This window comes from Odontomachus brunneus, unplaced genomic scaffold (genome assembly GCF_010583005.1).
Source record: "Odontomachus brunneus isolate Ranch 3 - 2012 unplaced genomic scaffold, Obru_v1 Obru_scaffold_025, whole genome shotgun sequence".
NCBI classification, from domain to species: Eukaryota; Metazoa; Arthropoda; class Insecta; order Hymenoptera; family Formicidae; genus Odontomachus; species Odontomachus brunneus.
Window position 1 is genome coordinate 1,623,714 of NW_022639475.1, and position 14,170 is coordinate 1,637,883.

Consider the following 14,170-nt stretch of genomic DNA (forward strand, 5'->3'; position numbering starts at 1 on the left):
CGCATAGAGAGAGAGAGAGAGAGAGAGAGAGAGAGAGAGAGAGAGAGAGAGAGATACAGACAGATAAGCACTAAATAATTGTATTTCTTATCGCTTCAACTTTCAACGGCAAATTTACTTCGCATATTGTAAACGAGTCTTTGGAACTCGTCGTGGGCTTGAGAGAAGAGAGCGGCTCAGTTTTCACAAATCCACCGATACAACTACAACTAGGTAACGTTCGGGAACGAGAGCGATGGCGAACAGCCGCTTTTGTTTGCCGGAGTCATCGTAGGAGGCAGGCGCGCGTCTTTTTCAGTTGCGCGTGCTCATCCGGCAAGTTTCTTCTGCGTAAAAGCCCATCCGTCGTGCTGTAAAAACGTGCGCCGCGAGACGTGCACAGTGTAAACCGGCTCTTAACGGGAAGCGAAAATCTGCGCTACACACGCCTCTCACACCCGGTCGAATACACGCCGCGAGGGACAGAGAACGCGCAAGAAAGAAAGAGAAAGAGAGATAAAAAGAGAAGGAGAGATCGTATCGCGCACACTGTGTTGACCTGGGGGAGTACCTCCGCGAGCGCGGGTTATGTCGTAACTTTCACAATGAGTGTGCTCGTCGTCGACCGTGCCAACCGTCGGCGATCATCGGCAGGGTTCGGTATGCACGAGATCGCCAACCTCCTTCGTATACGGTCGCTACTACTGCAAAGATCGGCCGTTCTCGACCATTGCCGCTGTTCCTAAACAGGAATATCTGCGATAGTGATATCATGTAGTATCGATATATTATTTTAGTACACGGTTCTCTTGTGATTTAACGATTTTTTTACGATCAGCTATGAACGAGGCACTCAATGACTACGTTCAACGAACCCCACGGTTGTACAATTGCACAGCAAAATTGTCCTACGATCAATGTATATTTTTTGACGTAACGATCCTATCCATTTTCAAAAAGTCCTGCTATTGATGCAGCTATTGATTTTTCAAACCCCATACATAGCGAATCTAAGAGAATATTCCAATGACGGCAATGAGCGTCTATTCGGGCGCGCGCTGTTTTCCGAACGCACAGCCTGTACATGTCATCATATCCCATTGATTTCAATTTATCGCACGGCGATACGTCAGCCGGAACGCGGCGTGTGTTGTAACGGTTGCGCGCCGTGTGAACGCGGCTTAATCCGGCCGCGAGCGCGTCCTTGCACCGTGTCGGCCGCCGCGCCGTTTACACGGGGCGCCGGGTTGCACCTAACCTCTCATGAGTATAGCACGCGCGCGCGCACGCTCACCCCTCCGCCTGCCGTCGCCGGCTCGCTGAAGCAACGTACACAGAAAACCGCGTGGTCGTGCGGCGCGCACCGCGCAAGCCAAGACAACGAGGCAACGCCGCGTGGCCGACCAGCTGATCGGTCGGCGACGTGCAGCCGCCGCGGTTACGGCGAGAGAGAGAGAGGGTGAGCGGGCGCGCGCGGAGGGGGAGAGAGAGTCGCGCGCGACTGGGCTAATGAGTGTGCGACCTATTGGGGATTCGGTGGTGGGGGCGCGGCGGGCGGGGAGGGGACCCGCGCGAGATAGCAGAGCGCGCGGAGTGGGAGGAGGCGCTGTGTTGCCGTCACGTCAGACAGCCGTGCCTCTTGTCGCTGCCACCGCCACACCGACGGTGTTTTCTACGATCGAGTGACGGCGGCGGCATTGCAAGGTCTAGGAGGCCGCGCTCTCGAGACTCTGCGGCCGTTTCTTGCCGCGTTTCAATGATTCTACGCTATTCTACGCGATGTATCTTTGCGTCATATAATTTCCGTATGTTGTCGGAAGTTTCTCAGAATTTCGCACCGAGATTTTTGCAGCGATACTAGTCTAGCTCGATGGAGCATGCTGCGCGATACGGTTGGCTAGACAGACCGTGCTTTGACATGACCAAGTGGAAGATAGGAAGAGAGAGATAAAGTGGCTTTAGTCGATCAACGATACGTCACGCCGAGTAATTTGTGCCGGCTCGACTGCCTTGAATGTTTCATTTTGTAATGATGAGTCGCCCCATCGTTATGATAATTCATTCCTACACGAGTGTCGTTCGGGTGATTCACGTCATCATCTATTCGTTCAGCTTCCCGTGCGACGACTCGTTCGGCGGGCTTTCGTAAACATCGTTTTAATGAATCAACGCGACGACGTGAACGCCGAAACGTCATTTAAATGAACGACACACGACCGACGTGAACGCCATCGCACGGAAACGATCGCGCTTATTTTCCATGGAACTCACTCGACAGGGATTCCCTCCTTCCCCGCCCCTGGCGTGGAGGCGCGAGAGCAAGGCAGACTTCCGAAAAGGAAGAGAGGAACGCGCTGCTGCGACGTTGTCGCGGCTTCCGAAACGCCGCGACGTTGCCCTTCGGCTCCATCTCGTATCGATAATGATGAAAACGGTGCGCGGACGAGGAACCGGTGGGAGTCACTGTGCCACTCGGTGGGTTCTCGCAATCGTGTCGTTGAAAACCAACCAACCTACCGGCCGATATGTGTGCAATGGCGACTTGTATCGCCGCGAATTTCACACAGACGATCGCTCGCGCGACTGCCACCCTTGTATCGATTCTCTCTCTCTCTCTTCCCCACCCTTTTTCTCTCACATCTTGCTTCTGTCAATTCACACGTCACTATCCGTGGGTTTTTTCAGTCGATATATCTCGCTCGTGCGATTCAGACGAACCGAAACGTCAATGAATGCATATTAATCGCGTCCCACACAATATCGCAAACGCGTCACGATTTAAGGTTTACCAGAGTTGTACAGAGTTGGGTGTCGTCACGGCGCAACATTATAAACGACGTTCAGAGTGCGTCGGGTTGGAAATTGATCGATCTACGCAACATCGATTTTTGCGATATTGCGTGACGTAAAACGGCATTGTCATTGGCTACATCTAACGTGAATGGCGCCGTTTCCTAAGTGTCACGGAGGGATCGCGTCACTGATCGCGGAGCCACGATATAGAATAGGGACATTGTTTGCACTAGTGGTGTCATACTGTCACGCGCATTCCCGGGAGACCGGTCAGCGAAACGACTACATGACACTCGGCGGTCGCGAGTGCTACGCTCTATCGTCGGTTACGAATAATAATCATTGCAAAAACCAACGTCACTGCAAACCGCGATCCATTATCCGCCAATCCGCGCGCAATCTTCACGAGAGAGAAGTCCGTGTTCCAAATTCGATTCGATTACGATTCAATTTGCCACTCGAATCGTATGGTCCTATGTGGCTCGTGGCACAGAGAGAGGGGTTTTTCTCTCACAACGAATTCCGCAACGCATCCATATCCGCAACAGGAGAGAATTTGTTCTCTTAATAACACCCAGAAGATAAATTTTCCTACATCGGACACCGGGCGGACACACGCTCCAGAGTTCATCGAGATAAAAGTGTTGCGACGTTTTTTCCCATCGACTGTACCGATATATCCCGACGGAAACTCAGCTCACCGTTCTCTCTTTTTTTCTCTCTTCGATTTGGCATTTATCCCGACATTGCATCCGCGATTCCGCGAAACGTAGTCCTCGAGCACAAGTTGATTCACTGTTTCCTGAGATGATTATCATCATACCATCGTCGCTCTCCCGACGAGATCTCGCGTAACGTTTAATCGCGCACCATCACCGTCTCCACTTACTACCAAGTGTGATATTCGCTCGCTTCGGATATTATCGCGCAACTTGGCCGCGAGCGGAGCGCGAATCGAGCGCACAGCTCAGGCTCGCTCGGTCGCCCGACCTGTTATGCTCGTCGTCCGTTCCGCCGCGTTCCATGCTCTCATACCGCTCCCCTCCTTTCCGTCTTCCCCTACCTCCGCCGCCCCACCATTACGCCGCGTCTCTCTTGCTAATACGCCCTCGCACAGGCCAAAGCACGCGTCGGCACCGCGTATCTCGCGCAGGGACGTAACGAGCGGAACCACCGTGAGGGGACGCGTTTTTCGTCGCCGCGCCGGCGGCGGCAGGTGCATTGCCGCGGGGGAGTGAGTGAGTGAGTGAGTGTCTGCGCGGTGTGTTCACGTGGGAGTAAGTAATTTCGTCGCACGACGTTCCCGCGAATCGGACGGGCGGCGAGCCGCGGGTACGTAGGTCCCCCGTCGCGAATACGGCGTGATTCTAGTTAAATGTAACCTTTGCGCGACTAGGGTGGGTTGTGGCGTAGGTTGGGTAGGGTTAGGGCATAGGGTATAGTTGCAGCTACATAGAGGGCCCAACTTTCAACGTCAACGATACACGTCTCTCAGTAACTTCGTACTTGACACTTGCTATCGCGTTTCGGACCGATTGTACAGAACGCCGTTGATTCTGTGTTTGTGAGTGTTGTTAGTCGTCGGTTTTACGCGAGACTTTTATGAATCGCGCCGATAAGAGGACAGAGCCGCGTGTCGCTTGGGAGCGACTCGCGTCCCTTTAAATCCGCGTACTGCTCGGTGCGTTCGCTCCGCGAATCACGTCGAAGGAGAAACATGAACATCGACCGTATATTATCGGATACTACTACGGCCAAGTCAAGTTCTATACCGGCTCGCTCGTACGACCCGGTTTATCGCGAGATGCTATTTACACCCTGGCAGATAAAAAGAGGCTCTTTTCTAAGGATAGATTAGCGCGGTAGTAAAAAGACACTTGCTAACCCAACCGATTATTTTTCTCTCTCTTTCTCTCTCTATACTCTCTTGGCCCGGGATACAAAACCGGGGCGCAAAGTAACGCCGCAAGGCGGAACCACGGATCACACATGGGAAACGTATCGGGTGAGAGAAGGAACGGAGGGGAGGGGGAGAGGTACAACAGAGCGGAGCACCCTTCGCACGCTGTAGCGGCACAACCACACTTCGCCACATCGATTTTACCGGCTCGCTTGCACTCACACTCGGTCGACCCGTTCACTGAAGGAATGTCTCATATGCCTCCCTCTGCCTCCTCTCCCACCCCCCTTTGCCCGTCGTATTCCCTCCTCCTTCAAAGCCCCGCACCCCCTGCTCTGCCGCCTCGCGCACCCCCCGCGGACTCTATCTCCGTCACTCACTCACGCCGGTTCTCTTTCTATCTTATCCCGTCGCCATCCCTCTCCACCCAAGCTCGCCAACGTCTGCCCCCCTTCTCCACCCCTCTTTCTCTCGCCACTATCTCTTTCCGGCTATGTCCGTCTGTCTTTCTCTCTCGTTCTGTTGCTCGTTCGCTCACTCGCTCGCTCGCTCGCTCGTTCGTTCGTTCGTTCGTTCGTTCGTTCGTGCACTCAACTAAAGGTCTCTCTTTCTCTCTCTTTCTCTCCGTCTCTGTTGTGTGATCGCAGGGCGGTAGCAGCAGCGCGCGGGGAAGTGGAGAGGGAGGTTGCACCTTTTGCCGCATCTCGGAATCTCGCGCGTTGCTCATTTGCCGTACATAGAGAAGTGCGAGGAAGACAGACAGAGCAACGAAGAGAAGGAGGGACGGGGGAAGGGAGAGAGAGAAAGAGAGACCTCCGGGCTAGGTAGTAGTAGTAATAGTAGGTAGTAGTATGCGAGAGCAGCGGCACGGTGGTCGGACAGTTCTAGTTCCGTTTCGATTAGGTGAGTCCACACGCGCCGGGTTTTTGGCTCGCCCTCTCGTACGCAACATAATCTCGCGGCAGAGCGTGTGTTACGCGTGATGCCGTTTGCTGTGTTCATTGACGGCACTCGACGCCGTCGTTGCCGTCGCTGTTGTCGTTACCGTTGCCGTCGTCGCCGTTGGTTTTGCTGCTGCCGTCGCTGCTGTTTACCCGGCGCGTCAGCCGCACGCCACATTCGCGAGCGCGTCCAGGAGGAAACGAAGTGAACGGACACCTCGTGCGGCGGTACGCGCGCTTGAGAGAGACAAAGAGAGAGAAAGAAAAACAGAGAAGGACAAACAGTGTGCGCCTCTCGCAGGACATACACTATGCGCGCCGTACAAGCGCGACTCGGCCTACGTACTTGGACGATTCGTTCGTGAACAGACTGACCTCGCGGTTATGGCCACGCCAGGGGCAGGTCGCCAGGGTTACAGAAGTGCACAGTAAAGTCTGCTTGTTCCGATTTGCCGGGTTCGTATATATACGTACGTATACGCCTGCCGCCGCCGTCACCTCCGCCTCTTGTGTGCGAATCGTTCTCTATGTGTATGTTTATGTAAATGTGTGATACGCATATAGTATGAATCGCGCGCACACACACACACACCACACGTGCGCGCGCGCGCATTTCTCCCGCTATACGCGTGCATATACACAATGCCATCTCGATAGCGTAGAGAGACGAGATCCTTCGTCCGTTTCTCTCTCTCCTTGTCTCTCTCCACCGGCCCTCTAGCCCAGTTCCGGGCACGGCCACTGATCCATCGATAAGGAAGTTTGCTGTCCTCTCTCGCGGCAGGTTCGTTCGTGCCGGTCGTGCACGATGTGCGAATCCACGGGATCGAGCATCTCGTTGTCGCATAGTCGGGGTCGAAGCGCGCTGTGTACTTTTGTAGTACTACTACCACACTATTACTACTACTACCGGTCACGTGACTCAGACTATCCGCGGGGCAGGACGAATTACGGGTTGCGGAATACAATGAATTACATACAAATTAATCGCTAGTGGTAATTACTCCTATTTACATCGACCTACGCGACTTGGGAGAGTAAAGCGTTTCATTTCTTTCACTTTTCTTTCACGTTCCGTGACGAACGTCAGGTGTTTCGATTGTCAGGCTGACATGGTCTCGACGAAGATAGAATTAATCCCCCGTAGACTAGTGTGAGTTCGAGACTGTCGCTATCGCAAACGTATCTGTTCGTTAATGTCGCCGAAAAAAGATCTCTCGTCACGACTCGCTTGTAAAATTGCGAAAGTAGGAAAAATGAGATAAGTATCAGTTATCGTTACTAACCTAGTTTTCCTTTCAAATCGAAATAACGTGAGAAAATTACTTTTATCCATGAAGGAGTTCGAGCAAGGCAACTGTCTTGCGGTATTCGTTCGTTTTCCCTTGCGCGAGAGAGCTCGATTCTTCGTGGATCTCACGCGCGGGCACGCACTATCTTCCCTCTTCGGATTCGCTCTCTTTCCCTGTGTACAATCAAGATATAAATAAAATAAAACAGTGTCGGAGGAGTGCCGCGGCCGAAAATAAATGCGCCGTCAATACAAGTAGAATCGCGAAGTGGAGTTGCCAGCGAAGAAGTGATAAGAAAACACGCGTGACCGAATTAATTGAATTGAGCGGGATTTTTCAGCAAATCGCCGGAAAATGGGCTGTGCTCGCGACTGTGTATCTCTTGCGTGATTTCAAGACATAAACCAATCGATTGCGCGCGCGCGCGATATTCAAAACAAACCGGGGTCTTTCCGGAGCGCTCCAAGTGTCGTTCGTTGGTTGCAGGCTGTTACACAGTTTTCCTGGATCACATACTACTGAATTAGATTTTCTCACGATAGCTAACGCATGTAGCGTTAAAAAATCCGTAGAACTGTACGTGCATGCGTATATGCTGCACTCGGCAGAGAGTTTAATCCGAGACACGAACGTAGTCGCGACGCGTCGCGTTGTTGTAACAACGGACGCGAGTGAGAGACGCGCGCGTAGGTGCGTAATTTATCGCTACGCGGGACGCTCGACGACGACGACGTCACACACGCGCTTGTCGCGGCCGGCCGGAATGACGTAGCGTGTCGTCGCTCTCTTCTCCGGCTTATCGGTGCTGTTAATCGAAGGCGCAGCGCGCGCGCGCCCCCGCCGGTGTTCTCCTCTCTCTTTCTCTCTCTCTCCCTCCGCGTCGCCGGTCGCCGCGGCCGCGGACGCCGCGTACGAAAATATGCGTGACACGAGAGCCAGTTAACCGAGGCCGAGCCGCAGAGAGTTCAGAAGCGCAACGTAGTGAGTAAAACTGCCCCCTCGCGGTGTGCGTCTGTGCCTCCCGATCCCCCGTGCACTTCTCCGACCGACCGCCGTGCGCCATCGAGTTCTTACCTCCTGCCCCGCTACTCTGCCGCCACCTAACCTTCCACCACCCCTCCCCCTGCCGTGCCGTTGGCTCGTTCGTTCCACCCCTCTTGCCCCTCAGCATTGCCCCTTGGAACCCCCCCGTCGCCCTACCGTTCCCTTCCCCTCTCTCTCTCTCTCTACCTACCTACCTCCCGCCCTCCCTCCCGCCGCTCTAAGGTCCTCCATTTTGTCGTGATTCCTCTAGCTCTAAACATATATCGGACATTTCCCTTGCATGCCGTCGCCGCCACTTGCGGAAGGACTGTGCGCGAAATTCCGCCAGCGGTTGACACACCGCCGATCGGCCCCGAACGGCGACTACTATGGGCCTCCTCCACCATAGGTCGTCCTGGAAGGTGTCAATCTTTCTCCGTCGTTCTCCTCATCGCTCACTCGTTCTCTCTCCGTCTCTCTTTATCTCCACGCGTGGCTGTAGTCACTCCGTCCTCCTCTCGCTCTGGCACCGTGCGCATCCTTCTCCCTCGCACTTTGCCGTTTCTCCTTCCTCGTCCCCTTCCTCCTATCTACCCGCCTCCCCTCCCTGCCCTCCCTCCTCTCCTCGGTCCCTCTTTTCTCCGCTCCATAAGTCTTTCTCTATCCTTCCAGGTTTGTTCCCCCCGGGAGTGCAAATCGTGTGTTTTAACAACATATCTCGATTCTCCGTGCCGTGTCTCGTAGCGTCGGAGTGTTTCGCCGGTTTCGCCGTTTGCGTAGCGTAACCTCTCTCGTTACCGCCGAGCGAGACATCGGCTCGGTCGGTTTCTCGCGCCTTCGCATTCGTCGTCGCTCTTCATACGTTCTTCGTGCCGTCCGTCGTGTCTTCACCAGCCATCGTTCGTGATCGCGCTCGCCGCCTGCCTTCTGCCGTGCACGGCTGCCTCGTCGTCGCATCGTCGTGCGACTCTGCTTTACTATGTGGCGGCGAGCTTTACCCTCGATAACGGTTGAATCGTACAGGCGCTTCTCGTGACTGTAGTCTGTCACCATGTCTCCTTCCGTCACCATTTGGTTCGTTGCATTGTTTTCCCCCGTTTCTACGCTTGTTTTTCTCGCCGAGACGTCACGGCTCATACGTCGGTGTACTTAACGTGCTCTCGTCCTCTGCTTTTCAGATGTCTGCTGGGTCACAAATTCAGATGGCACCCCAATCAACTGTAAACTCTGGTCAGTCGGTTCATAGTCAAGATTCGAACATGAGCACTGGTAAGTGAAAAACGTATTGTGCTTGGAAAACGCGACGAATGATGCACAGATTCTTGCCAGTGGTGTCTTTGAGTTCCCTATGTGTCCTAGTCCTTGAGACAACTTGCTCGCCTCGAGGATAGTGTCATATGTGTCTGAATAATTGCTTGCATGCTGTTAATTGATGTTCCTCAATGAACAACCTGTTGTCCACAATGAAATTGAAGCTTGACAGTGTCCTTGGTGTTGTGCGACACTTCTGATGGGACTTGTAACTTGACAGGCTCATCGCACAGTGATAAGGAGGTGGATGCAAACACTCCAGAAAAAGTACCACGGACTGCTACTGAGAGGAAGAGAAAACGCAAGGCAGACGACGGAGGTGGGGGTATTTCAGGAGGTCCTGTAGGGAGTAAAGGCGCTAGATCAGTCGCTGCCCTTGATAATAAGAAAATTAACGAGTATTTCCCAAAGCATCATCTGGGTAATAGTCCTATACGGCACGGTGGAGCCAAGAGCCCTTCTCCTCAACAGGGTTATTCTATGGTAAGCTTTGGAGCAAGTATCACGTGTAAAGTATTTGACAATATCAACTCTCTATATTTCTGTATTTAATTGTACGTCTCTTCTTACCAACAGTATCCACCATCGCCTCAACAGTTACTTTCACCCCAAGTAACTACACCGAATTCTTCAGTGGCGGAATTCTCTGCTTCACTGATGCAGCCGCCAAGACCTCATCCACAACCTCCACCTCCTCCTCCAACAGCTTCGACACAACCTGCAGGCTCCATGGTCAGCAAGCAGGTGCAGGTAAGGCCTACCAACCTCAATAGGACAAGCCAGGTCAGACAAGCGAAGACTAACACCCCAAATGTAAGCAAAATTCGGTAATGTCTGCAAGCATTTTATAAGAAACGACCCACAGGGCAGTTTGTAGTGGAAATACATAAGATATATTTTCAAAAGCTCCTCTTGTTAGTTTCTGACAAATCTTCTTACCATCTATCATGTAGTAAGTAGGCAATAAAACTGTCATAGTTGTATTTTTTTAAACTATTAAAGTGATAAAAATGATGAGGATAGAATAGTTGCCCAATTAAAGATTTTTATTCTGATCGTTCTTTCACAAACTGACTTTGTCAGTTGTTTGCATAGAATAATGATGAAAGAGTATCATAACGACGGGATCAATAGAGGGATCATCATCGCGAAGATCGGTTACTCTCTTTTTTTTAGGTTCTGTCCGAATACTCGTATAAATTCTCACTAGTAATCTATGAAATACAACAAATAGATTTAGACTCCTTCGTACGCTTGCACTTATGATCTTGTGATGGGCATTTCTTGTCAAATGTTTGCAGTTAAATCGGCTAATTTTTGGCCAGAATGTAGCACTGTATACATTTGTTATTGTACAAATGCAGGCTACCTTGTAATGCCATTCTCTGCTGCGAGGCTACTTGTTACCGATCTGACAAAGTACCTCCTAGTGTTCTGAGACTTGATTGCTCTAGCCATGAAGCGAGTATCAAAAGGCATATTTTATTACTTTTGGCATACGCACGTTGATCTTCAGGATTCATTGAACGTTGTATTTGAGTTCCAATGAGTCCAGTATCGTTTGACTATACCACTAAGAACTTTTTTTAGGATTTCCATTGGCGTTTACACGAACAACTTTTATATATGCATACATTTTTGGTGTTTTCCTTGCTGCCTGTGTGATCTTTCAGTTCTGTCGGCGTTTGTTCACGCTTAAGTTCCGCTCTCTTTCTCTCTCTCTCTCTCTCTCTGTCTCTCTTTCTCTCTCCATGTTTATTTAAAATAATGAAAGACAAAACGTACGTCGTAGTGGGATAGTTAAAAAGCTCAATGAATAATCTCGTTACGTAATCGAGCGTAATAGATCATTGACAACTTGTTAAATCGATTCGTGTGTATCACGCTCTTTCTGGGTGCGGCAAGGTATCCGGTGTTTATGAGCGATGATGACAAATGTATCAGATGTTACGGTAACGTACTCGCTTCATCGTAAATTATACAAATTGCATTCCAGACAGAACTTACTTGCCAGAGGATACAGGAATTTGAAACTCAAGCTTCTTCGGACTTAGAACTACGTAACAGCAGAATTGAAGAATTAAGTAGGGTAAGTGTGTTTGTGTTGCGGTTGTCATAATCTCAGTCTGTGTAAATTCTCCCGATTTTGCGCGCTTTATTTATTTCATCGAATTTACATAAAATATGTAACTAGAAAGCCTATTGTATGCACAAACATAAGCGAAAGAGTTATTATGTGTATTGTGATGACATGATTACAATCTGAATTACAGACTAAAAACGGATTGGTATTTTTGTTGCAGACAACGGACGAACTTAAGCTTCAAGTGTCTAATCAAGCGAAAATGATTGAGCAGCACAAATCACATATAAATAAGTGTATAGACGTTGTAAAGAAGTTATTAAAAGAAAAATCAAACATAGAAAAAAAGGAGGCTAGGCAGAAGTGTATGCAAAATAGACTGAGGCTGGGCCAGTTCGTTACGCAGAGGGTGGGCGCCACCTTTCAGGAGAACTGGACCGACGGCTACGCGTTTCAGGAGCTCGCGCGACGACAGGAAGAGATAGCGACTGAACGGGAAGAGATCGATAAGCAAAAGAAGTTGCTGCTCAAGAAGAGGCCGTCGAATAGCGAGACTGGCAGAAAACGTAGCCAACCGCAATCCTCCCTGCATAATGGTACCGAGGCGACGTTCTTGAAGCCAGATGCAGTACCTGGGTATACATGGCAGGAGTATTATGAAGCTGATGAAATACTCAAGGTACCGTTTTGCGACCGTTTTCTCCTGAAAGCATCCAAATTTCTGCATTCTTAAACGTTGCGACAATGTCTTTTCAGTTAAGGCAAAGCGCGTTGAAGAAAGAAGACGCGGATCTGCAATTAGAAATGGAGAAACTCGAGAGGGAGCGGAACCTACACATCAGGGAGCTGAAGCGTATTCACAACGAGGACCAATCGAGATTCAACTCCCATCCTGTTTTGAACGATCGTTACCTTCTACTAATGTTGTTAGGAAAGGGTGGTTTCAGCGAAGTGCACAAGGTAACGAGGAATTTCCACTATGTTATCTCCGCATTAATTATATATGAAGATAAAGATTTAATTGTGTCGTATATATCTTTAAGTTAATTGTATTTTATTTTCTCACATACAGGCATTTGACTTAAAAGAGCAACGGTATGTGGCTTGCAAAGTGCATCAATTAAATAAAGACTGGAAAGAAGATAAAAAGGCTAATTATATAAAGTAAGTCTCGATCCTAATCGCAATAGCTAGCTAATGCAAAGATGCGATTAATAGCACACTTGTATTCTCGCGAAGTGGAGTGTCGCTATTTATTATTCTTTTCTTTTACGACAGGCATGCGTTGCGAGAATATAATATACACAAAGCGCTGGATCATCCACGAGTCGTAAAATTGTATGATGTATTTGAAATTGATGCCAATTCCTTTTGTACCGTTCTGGAGTATTGTGATGGCCATGATTTAGATTTTTACCTCAAACAAGTACGTCCAATCATCATTACATCCAAACTATCCGTTCGTCATATCTCTTTTTTTTCTTTTTATTAATTTCACATGTGTCTTGAATTTTTCAGCATAAGACTATACCCGAGAGAGAAGCGAGATCTATTGTTATGCAAGTCGTATCGGCATTAAAATACCTCAATGAAATAAAACCCCCAGTCATACATTACGATCTAAAACCAGGTAAGCCTTTCGTATCGGTGAAACCGTCCACCGTTGGTTTTCTCCGAAAAGAGATTCTATGAAAAATGTCTTTGAATCAATAAGAGAGTAAAGTTAATTCACTCAGTATCTGTTCACGCAGGTAATATCCTGTTAACCGAAGGCAACGTGTGCGGCGAAATAAAAATCACGGACTTCGGTTTAAGTAAAGTCATGGACGAGGAGAATTACAATCCGGATCACGGGATGGACCTAACGTCCCAAGGAGCGGGTACTTATTGGTATGTATTTTCGTCGTTTCCTATTATCGTTGCATTGTTTGATTTTCATTAGAATCGTTAAGATGATTGTCAAAGCAAGTTCTGTTAAGAATTCAAATATATGTGATTTACAACATTAAACAGGTATCTGCCTCCTGAGTGTTTCGTCATCGGTAAAAATCCTCCCAAAATATCGTCTAAAGTCGACGTTTGGAGCGTAGGAGTTATATTTTATCAATGCCTATACGGTAAAAAGGTATTTGTCGCAATTATTCGTATTGTCGTATTATTGCTCACAAACTTTCATCTAATGTATCATATTCGCGGATCTTGTGCAAACGAATGGTATTGCTTTTGCAGCCTTTTGGTCACAACCAGTCGCAGGCTACCATTTTAGAGGAAAACACGATACTAAAGGCCACGGAGGTCCAGTTCGCAAATAAACCAACCGTCAGCAACGAAGCAAAGGTAGTGTGCTGGTGCAGACTTTCATTTTATTTTATTCAAAGATAGGGACGCACATAGAGAAAATTATCTTACAACGTCACGGTATGATTTATTGCAGAGTTTCATAAGAAGTTGCCTAGCATATAGAAAGGAGGAGCGCATAGACGTACTGACATTAGCTAGACACGAATACCTGCAACCCCCAGTGCCAAAACATGGCCGCCAAGCGAACAGTCAACAGCAGCAGCAACAGCAGCAAATACAGCAGCAGCAGCAACAGAGCTCGTTCACTATTGGCATGTTTAGCGGTATGAACGCGTCGAGCAGTTCGTAGTGGAGAGGAAGGACTAAGGACGAGATCCTCGATATACCAATACATGCCAAATCTTGAACGCTCGGACTGCACACCATTTCATCTTTAGGGAAATAACGATTGCTATAACCAATTGTAAATATTAAACCGGATACTATCACCGTCACCACCCACCACCACCACCACCACCACCACCACCACCACCATCACCACTATCAC

At 49.4% G+C, this 14,170-nt stretch overlaps 1 protein-coding gene across 11 annotated transcripts in view; it reads left to right on the plus strand.

Annotated features, from left to right (window-relative positions):
• LOC116842491 (serine/threonine-protein kinase tousled-like 2) overlaps nt 1-14,164 on the plus strand; it is a 45,911-nt gene extending 31,747 nt beyond the window's left edge. For 4 of the 11 annotated variants that reach the window (XM_032811780.1, XM_032811779.1, XM_032811786.1 and 1 more), the window contains 13 exons: nt 9,107-9,197; nt 9,460-9,734; nt 9,816-10,052; nt 11,236-11,328; nt 11,543-12,001; nt 12,079-12,282; nt 12,395-12,486; nt 12,601-12,748; nt 12,841-12,952; nt 13,074-13,212; nt 13,336-13,447; nt 13,552-13,659; nt 13,757-14,164. In XM_032811780.1, the coding sequence (XP_032667671.1) occupies nt 9,107-9,197; nt 9,460-9,734; nt 9,816-10,052; nt 11,236-11,328; nt 11,543-12,001; nt 12,079-12,282; nt 12,395-12,486; nt 12,601-12,748; nt 12,841-12,952; nt 13,074-13,212; nt 13,336-13,447; nt 13,552-13,659; nt 13,757-13,972 (2,286 nt within the window). In that variant the 3' untranslated portion in view covers nt 13,973-14,164. Of the gene's footprint in view, nt 1-5,628; nt 6,070-6,169; nt 7,887-8,059; nt 8,351-8,398; nt 9,003-9,106; nt 9,198-9,459; nt 9,735-9,815; nt 10,053-11,235; nt 11,329-11,542; nt 12,002-12,078; nt 12,283-12,394; nt 12,487-12,600; nt 12,749-12,840; nt 12,953-13,073; nt 13,213-13,335; nt 13,448-13,551; nt 13,660-13,756 lie in introns of those variants that run through there. The other 7 variants (XM_032811790.1, XM_032811788.1, XM_032811783.1 and 4 more) reach the window with 7 other exon arrangements.
• The last annotated feature ends 6 nt before the right edge of the window (nt 14,165-14,170 follow it).